This window comes from Miscanthus floridulus, chromosome 6, assembly GCF_019320115.1.
Source record: "Miscanthus floridulus cultivar M001 chromosome 6, ASM1932011v1, whole genome shotgun sequence".
Taxonomy (NCBI): domain Eukaryota; kingdom Viridiplantae; phylum Streptophyta; class Magnoliopsida; order Poales; family Poaceae; genus Miscanthus; species Miscanthus floridulus.
This window is the reverse complement of record NC_089585.1, coordinates 2,142,534-2,161,692: the sequence shown is the minus strand read 5'-3', so window position 1 is coordinate 2,161,692 and position 19,159 is coordinate 2,142,534. Positions and strand designations below refer to the sequence as shown.

General features: G+C 48.1%; 2 protein-coding genes across 2 annotated transcripts; one reads left to right on the top strand and one right to left on the bottom strand.

Moving 5' to 3' along the window:
- Positions 1 to 1,502: 1,502 nt before the first annotated feature.
- LOC136457405 (indole-3-pyruvate monooxygenase YUCCA4-like) lies at positions 1,503 to 4,944 on the top strand. The gene is made up of 4 exons (XM_066457435.1): positions 1,503 to 2,399; positions 3,819 to 4,067; positions 4,167 to 4,289; positions 4,415 to 4,944. The coding sequence occupies exons 1-4, from the start codon at positions 1,683 to 1,685 to the stop codon at positions 4,604 to 4,606; spliced, it is 1,281 nt and encodes a 426-aa protein (XP_066313532.1). The 5' UTR covers positions 1,503 to 1,682; the 3' UTR covers positions 4,607 to 4,944.
- Positions 4,945 to 15,615: 10,671 nt separating this feature from the next.
- Positions 15,616 to 18,820, bottom strand: LOC136461511 (mitochondrial arginine transporter BAC2-like). Its single transcript, XM_066460777.1, has 2 exons — positions 18,301 to 18,820; positions 15,616 to 16,670 (listed from the first exon to the last, which is right to left on the bottom strand). Exons 1-2 carry the CDS (start codon positions 18,637 to 18,639, stop codon positions 15,966 to 15,968), a joined length of 1,044 nt encoding a protein of 347 aa, XP_066316874.1. The 5' UTR covers positions 18,640 to 18,820; the 3' UTR covers positions 15,616 to 15,965.
- Between the last annotated feature and the right edge of the window lie 339 nt (positions 18,821 to 19,159).

Below are 19,159 nucleotides of genomic sequence, written 5' to 3'. Positions count from 1 at the left end.
TCCTCATAAATAATTCCAAGATTTTCATAATTACAAGAATATAGAACATTATAAATAACTGCACTATGTTTTTATCTGTACCATTCTGTTTTGTATATATAATAAACAATATTGTAAAGAATGAGATGTATATCCGTGCATTGAGAAATGCTACATTCGATCCGTTGAACAACCTAAATATAGGTCCCATTTGACACGACTTCGGCTTCTTGCTACATTGCTGGTGAAACTAAAATAGTGGTTTCTTCAGCTCCTAACTTCGTTTTAAGAAGAGGCGAAATGACATGTAGCCCTACAATAGCCTTAGAGCATCTCCAACAGAATTGATATCTAACATGCAAATACTATTTCTAGCTAAAGCTCTAGAAAAATGGCCTCCAGAGACTAGCCAACACGATTGTTATCCTATTTGACATGCTATCCTGTGAGCCTCGGTGGCTAAATTTGGCTAACCAACACGCCTTGCTATCTTAGTGTATGTGATGCTGACAGCTAGTGCCATGTTTGCGTTGCTCCAAACTCTATTCTTTTCTCTTGGAGATATGGCTAGTCTATTGGAATGTGTTGAATTATAGAGAAATGTTGGAATGTGTTCAATTATGGAGAAAGGATTTTAACGAAATGGATAGCTAAATGAAGATATGAAACATGGAATCTAGAAAGTCTCTAGGAGATGCTCACCTCGGGTCCTGGATTCGACTCCTCGTGGGAGCAGATATTCCAGGGTTTTATAGTGTTGTGTTTTCAGTGGTAGACGGCGTTCCCATCGATAGCGAGACCGTATGTGGTGACTTCATCAATCTCGAGGATTTGTCAGCCTAGTCTTTGAAGATGCTCATAGATGTGGGTTTGCATGCGTTGTGTGTGTCTATGTTGTACCATGCAATTCGGAAAAGAAAAAAGAAGTCGTTTTAAGAAGAGACATAGACAGTTCTTTACTGCCGTGCACGAAGAACCGAAACTAGCCAGCTCTACCAAAGGTCCAAGAGCTGCTGCTGCTGGGACTCAGGACGGGGTCACGGTCACGGGGTCCAAGAGCTGCTCCTGCTGGGACTGCCGTTGATTAGTCACCGCGCGCTCATTGACGCCACGGTGATCTCTGACTAGTCGATGAGGAAGATCGACAAGGGATCAAGAAGCAGACACTAGACATGCATGCCCTGCCTGCTGGTGTACACTTGTCCCGGAGTCTTTCCTTGCAACGCATCACCTGGTCGGCATCTATCCATATATCCGACCGGAATACATATATACTACTGAGCTGATTCCAAAAACCGGTTGGAAAATTAACCACCGCTCCCTCCCGCTCTCCCTTCTCCTCGCCTCGGCTAACCACTAGTGGCGTTCGTGGTCGAAAGAGACAGAGAGGAGAGCGAGATTGAGGAGGAACAGGAGATGACAGGCCGCTGCACATTGTATCTGTGTATATATATAAACCATCTAGCTCACATCCTCCTCCTCCTGTAGTGTTGTCCTGTTACTCTAGCTATAGCCTATATAGCTCTAGCTGCAGTCTGCAGATCGATCGTCCATCCATCTCAGCCAAGCTAGCGCCTAGCGGATATATAAATATATATATAGTAGTAGTGCCATCGATCGAGCTATCTGCTGTGCTGGTCGCGAGCGCATATAGCCAGTGCTCTGCTGGTGGACTGGCGGCTGGCCGGCGGCCGCGATCGATCATGGACCGCTTCGCCGAGACGGAGGGCAAAAGGGCGCACGACCCGCTGTACAGCCCGCGGCGCGCCGCGAGGGCGACGGCCACGGGCTTCCCTGTGGGCGAGCACGGGGAGGTGCTGGCGGGTCCGGTGATCGTGGGCGCGGGGCCGGCGGGGCTGGCGGTGGCGGCGTGCCTCACCATGTGCGGCGTCCCGTACGTGCTGCTGGAGCGCCACGGCTGCGTCGCCTCGCTGTGGCGCCATCGCACGTACCGCAGGCTGCGCCTCCACCTGCCCAAGCGCTACTGCGAGCTGCCACTCATGCCCTTCCCGCCAAGCTACCCGGCTTACCCAACAAGGGAGCAGTTCCTCGCCTACCTGGAGCACTACATCGTCACCTTCGGCATCAGGCCCTTCTTCCGCCAGGCCGTCGTCAGCGCCGAGAACGACGGTGACTTCTGGTGCGTCCGCACCGTCGACGGAGGCGGCGGCGGCGTCACCAGGGAGTACCGCTCCAAATGGCTCGTCGTCGCCACCGGCGAAAACGCCGAGCCCGTCGTGCCCGACATCGACGACATCCATGCCTTCAGGGGCCTCATCATGCACTCCAGCGACTACCGCAGCGGTGAGGACTATCGTGGTAAGAAGGTGCTCGTCGTCGGCTGCGGCAACTCCGGTATGGAGGTGTCTCTCGACCTCTCCAACCATAATGTGCACACCTCCATGGTTGTGCGTGACTCGGTAAGAAGATATATATCAGTCTTCATTTCATGGATCATCGTTTTCAATCTCAATCGCCTCTCAGCTCGCTCTTACCATTTGTCTAATTTTGCACACCTCAATTCGATCGTTTGTGTTTGGGTTTCTTTTGCAATTTGCTTCTTTTTCATCTTGTATTTAAATAAATAGATTTGCTTTGTTCTTACAGATGGAATAATACGGATCGATTTAACTAACCATTGCAATCACTAACTAGTCGATATATAATTCAGAGATTTGTGTTTTGCTAATACTCTCCTACAAACATTAACGAAAAGATGCACGCACAAAAACGAACCCACTAAACGAACAAAGGTGGTATTTGCATCTTTTCCATTTGGTGCAACTTTTTCCCCGGTCCTTTATTTCTTTTTGTTCATGTTATGTTGCAACAAAATATAAGGCCGCATGATAAAGCTACAGCTAGCATGGCTGTTATTATACTAACTATATATAAAATGCTTAGCCTTAGTTGGCATCACACTTGAGCTCACGTGTTCATACACTTCGATTCCCGAAGCACAATAGTTTTTTGTGCCTAGTCTGTGAGATCTCACTGGATGCATGTGTTAACCTTACTTTTCTTTCTTGGGTTAAAAAAGCACACGAGCTAGCTAGCCACAGAGAGCCCCCTAGGCATGCATGCCAAGAAAGAGGCCGTGATTCTCCATGGAACTTTTTCGGGATTTATGAGCATGCACTTGATCCTTTTCAAGGAAATAACAACAGAAAAAACAAACCTTCCTAGCTAGATTTGTTTACTTCAAGACAGATTGAACTGAACTTTCGAAACTGCCAAATTCAGTTCATCAGTTACTTGGCCAAATAGGAGTAACGAACAATAGCAGTAACAGATGCATGCCCTTTGCAATATTCGTTCGGCAAGAAGAACTCTTCGGGATTGGCCTCCACATACTTTACACTGCGATAATACATATATATTTTGTGTTTTATCTTTTCTTTTCTCTAAACTGGAACGTGATTTGCAAACCATTACTAAAATACTTTGATGCTGATAAGCATATGAATATGGAAGCTGCACCACAGGTGGTGGTGTTGCTCCCACACACTTTGCAAAGTTGTAGTACAACCTAGCAACCGCTAGCTTGCAACTAACACAATATCTATAGAGGGCAGGTTAGCTCCAAGTGTTTGGACCCCGAGGCTCAACCTTTATTATTTTGCTCCCTTTTGCCAAATTGCTTTTTTTAACTTGCATCCCTGTCACGAAAGGGAAAAAAAAACAAGAGCCACTTTGATTTGCTTCCCCTTTCGGTGTTAGTTTACAGTATCTCAGATAGATGATCATTTCTCCAACTGACTGTAACTGTATTTAGTGCATTAGTGACTCTTATTCTGAACTATGAAACCGATAGTATATATCTTTCTTATCTTTTTCAGGTGCATGTCCTTCCAAGAGAGATCATGGGGCTCTCGACTTTTGGTCTGTCCATGTGGCTTCTCATGTATCTATCAGTCCAGAAAGTGGACCAGGTCCTCCTACTGCTCACGCATCTCATGCTAGGCGACACCGTACGCCTCGGCATTCCTCGACCTAGCATTGGCCCGATGGAGCTGAAGAAAGTCTCTGGAAAGACGCCGGTTCTAGATGTGGGGACTATAGCCAAGATCAAGTCTGGAGACATTAAAGTAATTAATTTACTTGTTTTCATTTAGACATTGTTTGTGATTATATAACTATCTTAATTACATGCCCTAATAAATTTGTCTCCATTGTAAATTTGTCAGGTGTTTCCAGCAATTCAAAGTTTCCAAGAGCATGGTGTTCAGTTTATTGACGGCAAAACTGAATCATTTGATGTTGTCATTCTTGCCACCGGATACAAAAGCAATGTTCCTTATTGGTTAAAGGTATAAAAATTTATATAAAAATAGCATGTTGTGTACTTAATATCACTTTTTTTGGCATGTGCTTCTTACAATTGATGATGTCATAAAAACAAATTATTGACCTAATTGACTTCATTTGTACATAGGAGAAGGATTTCTTTTCAGAGAAAAATGGATTTCCACACAATTCAAATGAATGGAAAGGAAAGAATGGGCTGTATGCTGCTGGGTTCTCAAGACGTGGGCTCCTTGGTGTGTCCATGGATGCTACCAATATTGCAGATGACATCGTTCGATGTTGGAATGACTTTGGCTATGAAAGACACAAGAGCAAATAGTATCTGATTTATTGATTGATAAGGCCATCCATCTTCTATTTTTATTCGATAACTTTGTGAATACGTGTACTAGTCTATTTACATCTATTCTAATGGGTAGGTGCAATAGGAAAAATATGATGCTAGCTTCTCTACCACCACAATCATATAGCTGAATTAGGCTAGTACATGTAAAAAAAATTATAGGTTGATATTTTGTCTTTTAGTTTTTCTCTAACATTAAATCTCTTAATTTGAGATAGTTGATAGATTGTTTTTTTGTGAGGTTAAAAAGATTCTTTTATTTTACAAACAATGTAAGTTGTTTTTGTAAGTGTTGATTGTAATAGATGAATGGAGAAATTTCTTCTTTTCTTATACTATAATAATATATTTGTTGCAAAATATTTTTATGCTTGAACTAATGATGAGTACACGTATTGTTTAGTCTTCATACCACTCAATTCTTAATATAATTGGTTTGAATATTTGAATATTCAATGCGTTATTTAATTCTTTCTATGAATGATGATCTTTTGAGAGAAGCAATTCCTAACCAAAATATTTTTCCTTCCACAACAAGCTTTTGAGGCTCTAGTAATTCATGCTAATTTGTTGGCCGCCCCATAATTTTGTATCTAATAGATCATTTTAATTGGATAGAAGTCATAGCTTGTGATGATTAATGGGGATTAGTAAATTGTGGCGCCTACATTTGTTGGGTAACAAATATAAAAGAGACGAGCGTATAATTTAGACCGTGTTGAAATTTTAAATCTCATTATTCACTATATAACATGATAGGTTTTGCGATATTTATGTCACTTTAGATCTATTAAAGAACTGTGTAGAAAATCAAGCAAAATGACAACAAAACTTTTGGTTGAATGTGTGACAAATATACCACTAGACAATAAAACTAAGGAAAACTATAAAAATTATCAAAAACACTACAATGTTTCTTTTTCTAGAATGAGGTAAAATGGTGTGGAAGTCCATCGTTCCATATAATTTAATTATAGTTCCAGTCTAGTCTTTTATGCACATGTCAAACTACTCTTGATATTTTCTCTATGAAAAGTGTTCTAATTATATTGTCGTCATTCTAGATCCATTTGCATTCTAATAGACCACCGCCATTTTCACCGTCTCACATATAATATCAAAAATATAATTTGAGAGAGGAGTAAATAAAATGAACAAATGATTCTCAAAGCTACACTACCAAAATGGTGGACTTCTCCTAGTGTTTTTAAGTAGTAATAAAACACTACCACTAGCCATAACACAGTGGAAATCTCACTTGGAGGCATTTAGTAGGAAAAAATTGTACTAAATTTTGAATGCTAAAACACTAAGAGAAATCCACCTCACTAGGAGAAGTCTAAAATTCTGATTGTGCTAGATCATTGTTGTGTGTGTTTTGCTTGATCATGTGCAGACAAATCTACTCCGTCAGTACTTATTCTACACGAGAGCATATTCTTCATTAGTTTACAAACGTTGTCACTTTACTAGTGTGTGCAACCTTGCTCCTTAGCTTTTTCTAGTGTCATGATTCCATTTCCTCTCTTCTTTTGCATTGGCCCATGTGTTACTTTCCATTTTGTGAGGTTTTGTGTCTAGATAGGCAGCAACGTAAGATGGTGTTCTTATGTGGAACCTCATTGTGTATTGGGCATGCAAGTTGTAGAGTTTCCCTTTTTTCTTTTCAGAACAACTGGTCCATTATTTTCATGAACTTTCAGGCTATCTACTCATATACTTCTTGGAAGTACACCTGGTATATATGGGTATAGTATGTGTATATGCTAACTGACAATGGTAGTAAGAGGTCGATGATTTCAGGAGACATATATGATGAACACCAGTCAAGTGACAAGCTCATTTCTAGCTGCAAACCATGCATTGGACTTGTTAAGGTTAGCGCCATGTTCGCTTGGCTTACAATGCCGTACTTTTTCAGCCAACGAATAGTATTTTATTCTCACAACAAATCAGCCAACAGTACTTTCGGCCATGGCTTATCAGCCAAGCGAAACAGGGCATGGATCGGCATGAAAATTTGTATTGGTACTTTTTAGTAAAATGGTTATTATATGTGTGTGCCATAACTACTTGTTACTTTTTGGTTAGTTTGCACCTACAATATACTTATAAAAAAGTAACAGTGTGTGTATCTGCATAGCATGCGACTCTTGTTCACTGTATTCCGAAGACTAGGGAATCGAAGCATTTCATATGTTCCATTCATATATTCATATCATACATTGGAAAAGATATATCATGCAGGCATTTTTTAAGGACCTTCGAAAAGCACAGGAGATTCCTAGAATTCACTATAGAAGAAAGAATTGACTTGGTTTCTAAGGAAAGCTATGGCCAAAAACCGTACAAATGCACGGTTAATTAAAGGAAAACCAACGAAAAACCACAACACAATATCCCAAGTGATGAACCAACAAACACAAAGTGGGCAACGACACTATGGAGTCTACCGAATGTCATTGTTGCTGAGCCTCATCGCAAAAGATGACCAAGCAGCCCTGACTTTTCATGGGAAACTTCGATTAATACCACCGTGTTGCCTGCATGCACATAGTTAGCGCCAGCACACCTAGATAGAGACAGCAAGTCTACAACACTTCATCACTGCCAAGCATCTCCATACCCCAACAGTGAGCAACTCTAACTACATCTCTGCATGATCAAACTAGGAATGTTGGCCCCACACCAAAAGCAAGTAGCAGTTCCAAGGAGATTCAGGCATTGGAACACCGTGGAGCATCGAGCAAGCACACAAAGATGAAGACCATCATAGATCATCATTGCCAAGCATCATCTTACCCTAATAACGAGCAACTCCGACTACACCTCTCTGCAAGCTTGGACCGGGAATGTTGGCCCCACGCCAAAAGCAAGTAACGGTTCTAAGGAGGTTCAGGCATTGGAACACCTTGTAGTGTCGGGCAAGAACACAAAGATGAAGACAATCATAAATCATCGTTGCCAAGATCGACACACAAACAAAGAGCAGCTTCAAACTTTCTATTGCAGACGACAACCTTGCCTCATGTTGTTGCCCTATGCCCACAGGAAACCTTCCACAGTTTTAAAGGCTAGTCGTGTGTCATTTGCCGGGACACATCGCACACAAGTGACACGGTAGGTCTCACTTGATAGGTCTGACTTGACAAGGCACACCCAATCTACGTGCATCAGATAGTCATGGTGAATTGTAAAGCAATTTATAACCAAACACGTAAGCGGAGTCCGCGACACACCATCGAGAGCTGACGACCACAACCAAGCTGGGTCTCCAAAACGATGACTCCAAGGACGGTGTGACGCCGAGGGCGCCACTATCGCCCGTCCACAAATGGATAGGGTTTTCACTTGAAGAAGCCCACGCCTGTGAGAGCGATGCGGGGGAAGGAAAGTGACACATGCGAAGCCCATGCCTATGAGAGCGATGTGGGGGAAGGAGAGCGACACAGCGTACGTGATGCTTCTTGTAATCTTCTATAGTATGCAAGCACTTTTATGTCCAGTAGTTTAGATCCCAATGAAGCGTGAAATCCATATTGTGATCCAAACAGTCTAACTGTTATTAGTATAACGTTTACAATTCATAAACTAGTTTTCTATGGGTTTTATCAGTTTTTTGCCTATTAAAAACCTAGTTACCTTTTGCTCTAGCCTTTTACAATCTAAGAATAAAAAATAGTTTTAAAAATGTAGCATGGATCCAAACATGCCTTGACCGCCGCAATGCATCCATATGGATAAAACCGTTGTCACTATGCAAGGATAGAAAGGCAGTACAATTGGTAAGAAAAAACTACTCGTAACTAGATAGCCTTATCTAGATTACGTACTACGACATCCAGTAACCAAAGCGGATATGCTTGGACACAGCATACATTGTGAAGACGATCGAGCTGAGGTAAAAAAATCGACGGGGGCATGAGCATGAACGCTCGGTTCTGAAGCGACAGCGAGCCGCACTCACTAGATATATATGCCTGCCCCGGACGGCATGGACGACCGGCGCACTCCGATCAGAGCCCCCGCGAATGATTGAGGAATGAAAGGCGGGCGCCGCGCGCGCGAGTCAGCGACTAGTGCTCCGGCGGTCCCCGGCGCCAAACGCTGACGCGCATGAACAGAGGCCGAGAGAGGAGGCCCCTTGCGTGATTCCGCGCGCGAGCATCGATGGATCGATATCGTCGTGGGTTTCCATCTTGGCACTTGGCAGCACTGGCCACCGGCAGGGCGGGCGGGAGAATGGCGGCCGGCCGAGGCCGACGCCGACCTGACGTGGGCACGCACAGCACCGCGCGTGCGCCTCTCGTGGCGCCCACAGTGACCCGGCGCTGCGCGGCCGCGGCGCCCACGTGATGACACCGCGCGCATCGAATGATCGTCGACGACATCGACGGGCAAGCTAGTTCCCGGCGGTTCGGTCGCTAGCTGCCAAACGGCATGCGCGCGTGCGTGCTGGACTGCTGGTGGCCTGGCCCGTACGTGTCCCCGTCGCGCCGGCCGCGCCCCATGGATGGATCGCCACGCCATGCAGGTTGGCTGCTTGCATTGGTAGCTTGTCAGCTTGAGCTGTGTTCCATAGTTCCATATCGATCATGACGTGACAATCACACCGCGCTGCTGAGTGGACCGGCCGGACGGCCTGCGGCCAGCGGGTATCGGGGTATGGAGCTTATTGCCTGGTTGTGCGCCGCAGGAGGCAGGCACAGCAGCTGCGACGATCCTCTCCCTGAATCTGAATGGGGACCTGTCGATGGATCGGATCCAGGCCTCTCCACTGGATTGGATTGGCCCTCATCGATGATCGATGGCATTGTTACGAACAAGTGGCGTATCATACACCCATGATGACTGATGAGTAATGAGCGATGCATCAATGAGCCAATGATGATGCATCAGCAATAGGTGAGGTGGTGTCGTACTACGGCAGTACAGTACAGTACAGCTAGCGGTAGTGTCGACCGAGTGAGCACACGATCCACTCGGATTCTGGATGCAGCTAGCTAGCATGCAGCACAGCAGCAGCCATGTCAGTCGGTCAGATTATTCGGGAGAGATTCCCACACGCATCCAGCACGAATGGATCCCCTGCAGAGATCCACGTGGACGGCTGTATTCGCTTGAACTTATTAGCCATACCTTTTTAGCAAAATAACAGTGTTTTTCTCTTACAACAAATTAGCATCATCGGGCGTTTTTCTAGCCAGGTGAAGAAGCCGTCACATCGTCGTAATGGGCAGCAGCAGCAGTAGCCATCCGTGGGCCGGCTGGCAAAGCCGCCGCCCGATTGGGCTCGGCCGTTCTGCTCCCGCCATGCATGCATGTCGGCCGCTAGAGTCCCTGCCCCTGTCCGTGCGCGCGCAACTCAACTCCTCCTGCCTGTCATGGTGGTGGTGGTGGCCATTGCCATGCGCGTCTCGTCTCGTCTCGCCCGACGCCCGCGCCCTACAAAATGAATGATTGGACGCCATCGTGTCCGTGTCGACATGGGTGCGCCCGCCCCGCCACCGCCATGCCGCTGTGCCGGCCGCTTGAGATCGGGCATCGGCAGATGGGAAAGCCTCGCGTCCTCGCGTGGAAAGGGAATGCGGGCGGCTCATTTCGGGGCGCTCAGGTGGGCGGCTGCCTCTGCCTGGTCAAGTGGCCATGGCCTATTGGCCTGGCCACCCCGTGCGTCCCGTTAATTAAGGAGCCTTTTCTTTTCGCCATCATTGCAGCGTCCATCGGTCGACCTGCACGAGCACCATGTATTGATCACATCACGTGCTCAGGTCTCAGGTGGTCGTTGCGATGCGATCGTGCGAGCCCCTCCTAATTTTTTTTTTATATATAGGAAACACCACACTCTATTGATACAGTAGATTCGCCAAACAAAGCCCAGCCCACTTTTAACCGGCCTGTGTAGAGCAAGGTGGGCCTCCGCCGGTTTTCCAACCACCTTGGAAATAGAAAGCCCATGGGTCTTTTGGGCTTATCTTCCACGGTTCTCTGTCTTCCGTGTCATTATGCTTTCTCGCTGCCTCTTCTGTCTTTAATTAAGGCTTTTGCATCATCTTCTCCAGAAACATTCTTGTTAAGGCCCTCGCTAATTTTTAGATACTAGAGATTTTGAACTCTTTGTTTCTCCTACAAAATGAGTACAACTAGATAGTGCCATTGAACTTCACTTCATCATCACACCTATGGTATTTCAGTCTTTTTTTTCCAAAGGGAAGCCGGAATTATACTAAAACTTAGCACAGTACATCTCCATATTACACATGAAAAAACTGAAATAAAAAACATAGAATATTTTATCTATATCATTCTATTGTTTTCTTTCCTAATGGCTTTCTTCAATGCACCCAATGCTCTAGATGAACATAGCCTTGTTGAATACTAGAGCCAGAGTGCAGTCCTTATTCAAAATCCAGCGATCAACCCAAAAACATTGGTAATGTCGCAAGATCCAACGTTCCAGAACCAGTCCAAGACACATCTAAATCGATGAAAGAACATCGACAATTGTACCGTTGGATACCGCATAGGCTACAGATTCATCGTCTTCAATTCTTGATTTTCTCTCTGCGACCATCGTCAACGAGATCGATGACCTGGAGTAACTACCCTCTTTAGGTATGCCCAGGAACACTCCTCCCTTATAGATAACGGCCCCATGTCAATGAAATTGATGTATGCAATGGCGACCTCATTGTGGTAATCACCGAAATCATCATGTGTAACAAGATCCCGACCGAAAATCATTTGATTTCATCGGTAGATTTATTTGGACAAAACCTAAACGAACTAGATGTAATGAATTATTGTAGACAAGAGATGGGTCCCTTCTTCGTCGGAGTGGAAGGAGAGGGGGCCTAGACGGCGGTAGCGACGAGGAGGAGAAAAGGACGTGACTTTTTTTTCTCCGGGTGGATTTGAGGTTCCTATTGTGCACATTATGGTATTTTGACTTGAATTATTTGTTTTTATAAAAAAAAACTAGATAGTGTTTAAGATAATGAGTTCAACTCATGAGTAATAATCTAAAAAACATTTAAAAATATATTCCGGTCTCTACCGAAAAAAGAACAGCGAGCTGAACAGTTCCGCTTTTTCCACTTTGTGGCCATACAACAAAAATGTTAAATTTCCTTGTTAACCCACCATGCATTGTCTTATTTCAAGTCCATGTTAGCATGGACGCATACAAATTTTTTTTTTGAAAAACGGCAAGAATGTTGCCAAATTATATTTATTATTAGAAGGGGAAAAACGAACATAGGCACCAAAAGAAAGAAAAAACACAAAGGGCCAAAGAAAATACAAACACTATACATCTGCTCTGGGGTCACATGCACTTCCTCTACAGCGACCACTAGAAGAGCTGCCAAAAGTACTCTGGCTGAAAAGCTCAAAACCGTAGAAGCCAACGTCTACGCTGGTAGCGAAGATCCGACGGAAAGGACGACGCTTGGAGGGCACTGCTTGGAACACGCATACAAACAAAGATTCCCTAACAAATTCTCCAGTGAACCGGACGAGAGGCCGGGACCTCAAAATCAGCAGGATTCCGTGTTGGAATCGGAACCAATTCCCTACTTGGCTTGGCTGGAGTAACTGGATATAATCTCGCCGGCAGCAGTGCTACTGTGCTAGCGCCCGTTCGTCCGCGTCTGCACGCCTGCGTCAGCACTCCGTTTCGCACGTCTCATGCCGTTTTGATCGAGAAGAAGGGAAGGGGCCAGCGCCCGCCGGCGCCTCTGGTTCCGATACCTAACCGGCATCGGAAGGAGGAGAAGATACCGAGATAAAGTAGTAGAAAGCGAGGAGGGAGATGCTAACACCCGATCTACTTTTAAAACATTCAGATGCAACACTGGTAACATACGATAGATGAAAAACTTAAAACATGCATCCGAAACACTTTTAAAATACCTGAAAAACACTTGAAACCATCGTAAAGCATACGCAACATTCAGATAAAAACACTTGTAACATATGTGTGAAAGATATGGAACATCCAAATAAACACACTAGCAGCATACGTCTGAAAAAACAGATGAAACGTTGGGACATAATCTTTGCAACATACGTGTACAACCATTATAACATATGCAACATCTCGATGTACTTTTGCAACATACATACGAAACACTTGCAACATATCTATGAAACACTTGAAACATAGACTTACAACATGCTCTTTCACCGCAACATATCCTTGCTGCTTGCAAATGAAGGCTTGGAGGCACGTGGAGTTCGGTGGTGTAGAGCTTGTCGGTGGCGCGGAGCTCGCCGCTCCAGTGGAGAAGAGCGAGGCAAGTCTGGTGGAGAAGGCCGCGGCGGGCGAAAAGAGTAGTGTAGAGGGAGGATGACCGACCGCCGCGCTTGGGCGCGGTGGAGATGTCGGCCAGCGGAGCAGAGGCACGATGGAGAGGGAGACACGGTGGAGAGCGCGACGGAGTGTGGTCGCAAATGTTGTTACGGCGCTGCGGTGAGGTGAGGTTTTTTTTAAAGAACTTGCGGGACGAGTGGAGCAGCAAATAAGAGGCGGTCATTGCGCTAGCGTCAGCGCGTCGCGATCAGGCAACGAACCGTCCGGCGGTCGGACGCCCGCTTCCTGAATTACCGTAATTGGATAGAATCTTGCAAGCGGTAGCGCGGCGCTGCAGGATTGCACATAATAAATGGTAAAACTTCGAAATGTGTTTGATTCGGCTCCTAACAGCTCTGGCTTCACTATGCGCGTCTTGTGCTGCAATATACAGGTGTGTTTGGTTGGATGACCAATCTCTGACCTGACTCTCTGCGCTAATTTTAGCCTGTTTGTTTGCCTAAAAATAAGCTGGGACTGATCATCCGTACCCCTTCAACCTGGCCAGGATTGAAAGCGCAAATCCGCCGTTCTCCTGAGCCAGGTGCGAGCCAGCCCACGTGCTGGTTCCCCTCACCTCCTCCGCCGGTTGCTCCTCCTCCTCCTCCTCCTCCCCGTCGTTCTCCTCACCTCTGCTGCTCCTCCGCTACCGTATCCGTCAGCCGTCCCATGGCGAGCTCGTCCTCGTCCCTGGGAACGCAGCTCGTCCGCTCTCTCACTGCTCGGCGGCGCCTAGAGGCCGGTGGGGCGGCGCGTCGCCGACACCGGCACGGGCACCACCAGATCCGCAGTGGCGCAACGCGTCGGCTGGCGGGTCGGCGGGTGCGGCACGGTGGCGGCGGAGCGGGGCTGCTGCGATGTGGGGGCGCGGGGCAGTCTGCGTTGCGGCGGGGGCGAGCCGCCGTGTTGCGCCGCCGCCAAATCGAAAGCTGCCGGCCTGCCGCACTGCAGCTGCAGTTGCCAGTTGGGGTGAGATGCGGCAAGACGGGAAGCACGTGGCGTGGTGGTGGTAGCCAGCGGGGGCGAGCTCCAACGGTGGATCCGCCCGGCTCCGTTCATCGAGCTCGAGTGGCAAGTGGCAGCTTGCTGGAGGACAAGAATGGATGACAGGCTTCTCTCTGGTCAGCTTCGACATGAAGGGGCCTCTCTGCTCAAGTTCGTCGATTTGTAGCAGTACTAGTGTCTTGTCTATATTTGGTTAGGTTCTGTGGATGGTTTATCAGGTGAAGTTTGCGGTGAATGAAAGCTGACTGTTTATCAGGTTTCTATTCAGTTGAAGTTGCTACTGATTGTGATCTGCGGATGCCTTGTTTCTTGTTTCTCAGTTGTGATTACTGCAGTCTGAAATTCTTCTATTTCATTCAATAACTGTGATCCCAAAATCCGTGTATTTTCAGAGTCTGAAATGTTCTGTCAGTCTGAATCTACTGTAATTTTCAGAGTTTACCTTGCCTGCTTGGTGACGTGCTGCTCTTTTTGATTTCATACTATCTGTTGTGATCAAAGACCAAATCTCGTATAGATTTTCCTGCTGTAAGGTTCCTTAATCTAATGCTGTGAACATTCAGTTTTGCAGAAACTTGCAGGCTGCAGTTCTTACTTTCAGTTTCAGTTGCTGTGTCCAGCTTGCATGAACCTTGTGTCATGTGCTTATGCTCAATGTATTGCGCAACAGTATGAATTTGGATATGAATTTATTCATTGTATTCGCTGCTATTATTTGTCTCCTTTTATTCATTCTCATCATGAAAAAACTTACCATTATAGAACCGCATCGTATTAAATGGGTAAGCTTACCAATTCAGAGAAGAGCTGACTGTATCAAAACAAACCGAGCAACCAAACACACCCAGGGTTAGCCAAGGTAACATAGTACAGACAACCAAACAATCAGGGATTGACTTAGTAGGAGCAGGCTAAGGCTGTCCAGGCTAGAAATTAGTTTGGAAACTAAACACACCCTGTATTACTACTGTGTTTCGGTGCTGGAAAGGCTCCGGCTCAGCTGCGCACTAAACAGGAGCTGGAGGAGCCCGCGATTGGAGGCTCGGCAGTGACGGAGCCGGAGCCATCGAGAGCTCCACAAAGACGCCCTCATATCCTCGGTTTGGTAAAATTTCATATCCACAGTTGCCGCAAGAAAAGCTAGTCCATTTTGCCTCTAGCACTGACACTGTAGTTGCAGACCGAAAGCAACCGTTTTAAAAAAGAAATAAATGGCTGATCACAGCCTCTTCCTTGCTCAACTGACGAGCAGAGTTCTGATGTTTTCTTCTTTTTTTTTTCTCTCAAATACCCAAAAGACTTAGTTTTTTTTTAAACGAAATACGCAAGTCACCAATGTATGTACTCCTACGTTGTACTATTTCCCTAAATAACGGGAGGAACTGATCGCCATCGTCAAGACGCATGCTTCAATTTGTATATGAATCTTGCAGCTATGGTACTCTATGAATCCTGCAAGTGTTTGTTTGGAACCGTGCCAAACGGGGTATTCACATGATCATATCCTCTGTTGCCACACAGAAAAGCTAGTCCATTTTTGCCTCTTCCACTGAAGCTGAAAGTAACAATTTTTAAAAAAGAAAGAAAACAAAATAATGAGTGAACACAGCCTCCTCCTTGCTCTGACTGAAAGCAACTGACTAGCAGGATTCTGATGTTTTCCATGAATGGTTTATCAATACATATAGCAGCACAACAATGTAGGCACTGCACATTGTATCTCCCCAAATATCGGGGGAATTGATCGCCATCATCATCAAGACGCATGCTTCAATCTGTATGAAGCTTGCAGCTACGGTACTCTACGAATCTCATCTCATTGCCATGGCATGAGACTCCACCCCAACCACTCCCAAATCCCAATGAATACTTACCCTATGTACAACACGGTCCAATCTCATCTCACAAATGGGGCAGGGTACTGTTGCACGAACGAACTGTGCAGAATCTGGCACATCACACGGTTCAGTCTTGAGCTCAGTTCTCCTCCATGACCAGCCTGGGGCCGCTGCCGCTGGCCAGGAACCGCAGAGCCAGCTCGTAGGCGGAGAAGATGGCGCCGTTGACGACGAACGCGCGGGCGACGGCGGTGCCGAGGCCGCGCCACAGCACGGGGAGGCCTTCCTCCCGGACGCTCCTCCGGAAGCAGTCGACGACGCCGCGGTACCTGGGCACCGACCCCGCGCCCTGCGCCTGCAGCCGGGACTTGACCACGTCCAGCGGGTAGCAGCACACCCAGCTAGCGACGCCCGCCAGGCCGCCCGACACGAGCATGGTGCCCAGGCCCTCGTCCCCGTCACCGTCAGCGCCCTGCCGGCGGCACCCCGGGTGCAGCCGCTCCCGGGCGCGCTCGTACGTCAAGAAGTAGACGCCGTGCGCCGGCGCGTCGCGGAGCGCGGTCACCGCGAGCCCGCGGTACACGCCGCGGAGACCCTCCCGCCGGAGGATGTCCCGGGCCATCTCCACGGGGCCGCGGCGGTGGCGGCCGTGCTTGTGCCCCGCCGCCTCCAGCTGCAACCGGATCTTGACCAGCTCGACCGGGGACAGGATCAGCGTCTGCAGCGCCCCCGTGCTGACGCCGGCCAGCGCCACGCTCGCGTAGGAGGGCGGCTCGGAGGTGGCCGAGCTCTCCGGGTCCAGGGACCGCGACAGGATCGCGTACACCTGGAACACCATCGCGTTCTGCAGACAGGCAGCAGCAGCGAGCATTCTCGCCAGTTGTCATGACACGACACAGAGCATGGTATTGCATTGCAGCTCGTAACACCACGTTTGGTGACTTGTGCGAACGCATGGCCATGGCCATGGCTATGTGCAGTGAAGTTGATGGGTAGTACAAATTTGTTGCAGACTGTACCAAACTTTGGATGGCTGGCTATTCATTCATATGATGTTGTGTGGCTAGGAATGGTGCATTGGATTCAGGTTAGATCCTTTCCTTGTACCTACCTTTGCGTTTTTTTACGGAGGGAAAGAGGTGCCTTTGCTGAAAATCTGAATGTGACGTAGCCGGAAGCGAAATGCATTTCTAAAGAAAACACCGGCAATGTACCCCCTCGCAAACAAGGAATTGTCAGGTCAGCTAGCACAAGCAGGGGGCGGAGGAAGTGCCGGTGCTGCCACCTAAAAAGTAATCCTAATCCTAAGAGGGGGAAAATCTAAAAGTTAAATTTTATCTATTTTTCAATCAAATTCAGTATCCCCTGTCTAATCCAGCACCCTTTGAGAGCAGAATTATGAGTTTGCCAACGTTAGGCGTCAGGCGTTAGGCGTTTGTAAGAAATGAAGACTTGGCCGACGTTAAGGGTTCAGACTTCAGAGGCAGTAGTACATATTTACGCAAAGGTCGGCAGGAACACGAGCGCATGGGCATGTGCATCAGCGTACGTTAGTACGTTACTGGCTTTGTTGGTGACTGGTGAGAGCACAAGGAGGCAGAGGCACACCATGTGAAGCTCCAGAAGCAGCGGGCGGGCACAGAGCAACAATGCATTGAAGCTGAAGCATACCATGTGAGTGAGAGGACCATTGCGTGCAGCATTCCGTCAGAGATTCAGCCCAAAGATGTTGTGCCCAGATTGCCAACTGCCAAACAACCCCCATTCATCATGTTTTGGTGAATGGTGATGGGTGATCAAGATGAGCATTTCGTCACGTCTACTTCTGAAACTGATGGACACAAGCTGGCTGGCTGTGTTTCCTAGTGCGATCTTACGGGAAACATTGTAAGGCAACGCAAAGGCAGACAAGGCAAGAAAAGGTAGCGCTGCAACAAGAGTTCAAACGCGACAAGCAAGGTGAATGATCTTTTTGAGTGAGTGAGACTAAAAGACGATAACTAGTGCCGTCCCCCGATGGCTCAACTCGATCGGCAGCGAGTGGGTGTGGCGCATGCTTGTCTATGTTGAGCAAATAAAAATTGTATCTTTGAAAGCGATCGACTTTTGCTAAAAATTAAAAGTAGGTAATTAGTGGAGACAAACAAAAAGAACCAAAAGGTAGACGTATCGAAAGAATACACGGCGTCCGAGGCCCTGGACTCCTGCGAGGGCGATTTGCAAAAATGAAACTTAAACCAGCGTCGTTTGCAGATTTAACACTGGACTCGTATTCATAGACACACTCACTTATCATCCTTCCAAGTGTCGTCCTAATCAAGAGTCCATCTTTGGAGTGTCATTTTTGACAATTTTTACCTCCTGGGATCCGTGATCCGTCCGTCCGGACCGCCGTGGCATGAGGCGGAGTGACAAGGGAGGGAACCGCGGCGACGCGGTGGTGCAGACTGCAGAGCAGAGGAGAGCTGACTGACCTGGAAGGCGACGGAGGCGAGGGGCGCGGCCATGCCGCGGTAGAGCGCGGAGGGGCCCTCGGCGCGGAGGATGCCGCGGAGGAGGCGCGCGGCGGAGGGTTGCGCTGTCGTGTCGCGGCGGCGCGGAGCGTGGGCGAGGCCGGCGGCGGGCGGAGGCGGCGGCTGCTGCAGGCGGATGCGGAGCGTGTCGAGCGGGTGGCCCGCCAGCACGCCCGCCATGCCGCCCACCCCGCCGGCCACGAACTCGCGCCCGCCGCTGGTCGCCAGGAACTCCGGCCAGAACTCCATGGACCCGCCGCCGTTGTCGTCGCTGTACGTGCCTGGAGCGGCGGCGACCATGCGAGGGCCGGGGTTGGTCGACTCGATCGGTCGTCCTCCGCGCGCACGGGCGAACGGACAGCACGCGCGGCACCGAAGGAACGAACGAGACGGGTGGTCCTCCGCCGCCTGCTAGCTGCTAGGTGATTGGCACCCGTGAACGTGATGGACGGACGGATGGATGGGTTTCCCCTAAATTAAAGGCAGCGCTGGCTGGCGGGCGGCCTCCGTTGGAAAAAAGAAGAAGAAGAAAGGGACGCCACGCCACGCCACGCCACGCCGTGCCCGGGCTCGTGCGAGACGGCGCGCGCGGACAGGCCGGTGGAGGAAAAAGAGGAAGCGGAGAGACGCGCGGCGCCTGAAGCGGAGAGAAGAAGACTGGATGGAAAGGAGAGGAGAGGGCGCCGTGGATGCTATGTGTGTGTGGCTGGCTGCCTTGGTTTGGCCGTTGGCGGGCGCCGAGGAAACCGGCTAGGCTAGCGCAGCGCCCGCCTCCCCCTCGTTTCACGAGTCGCGCGGACCAGGATTTGCACACTGCTCA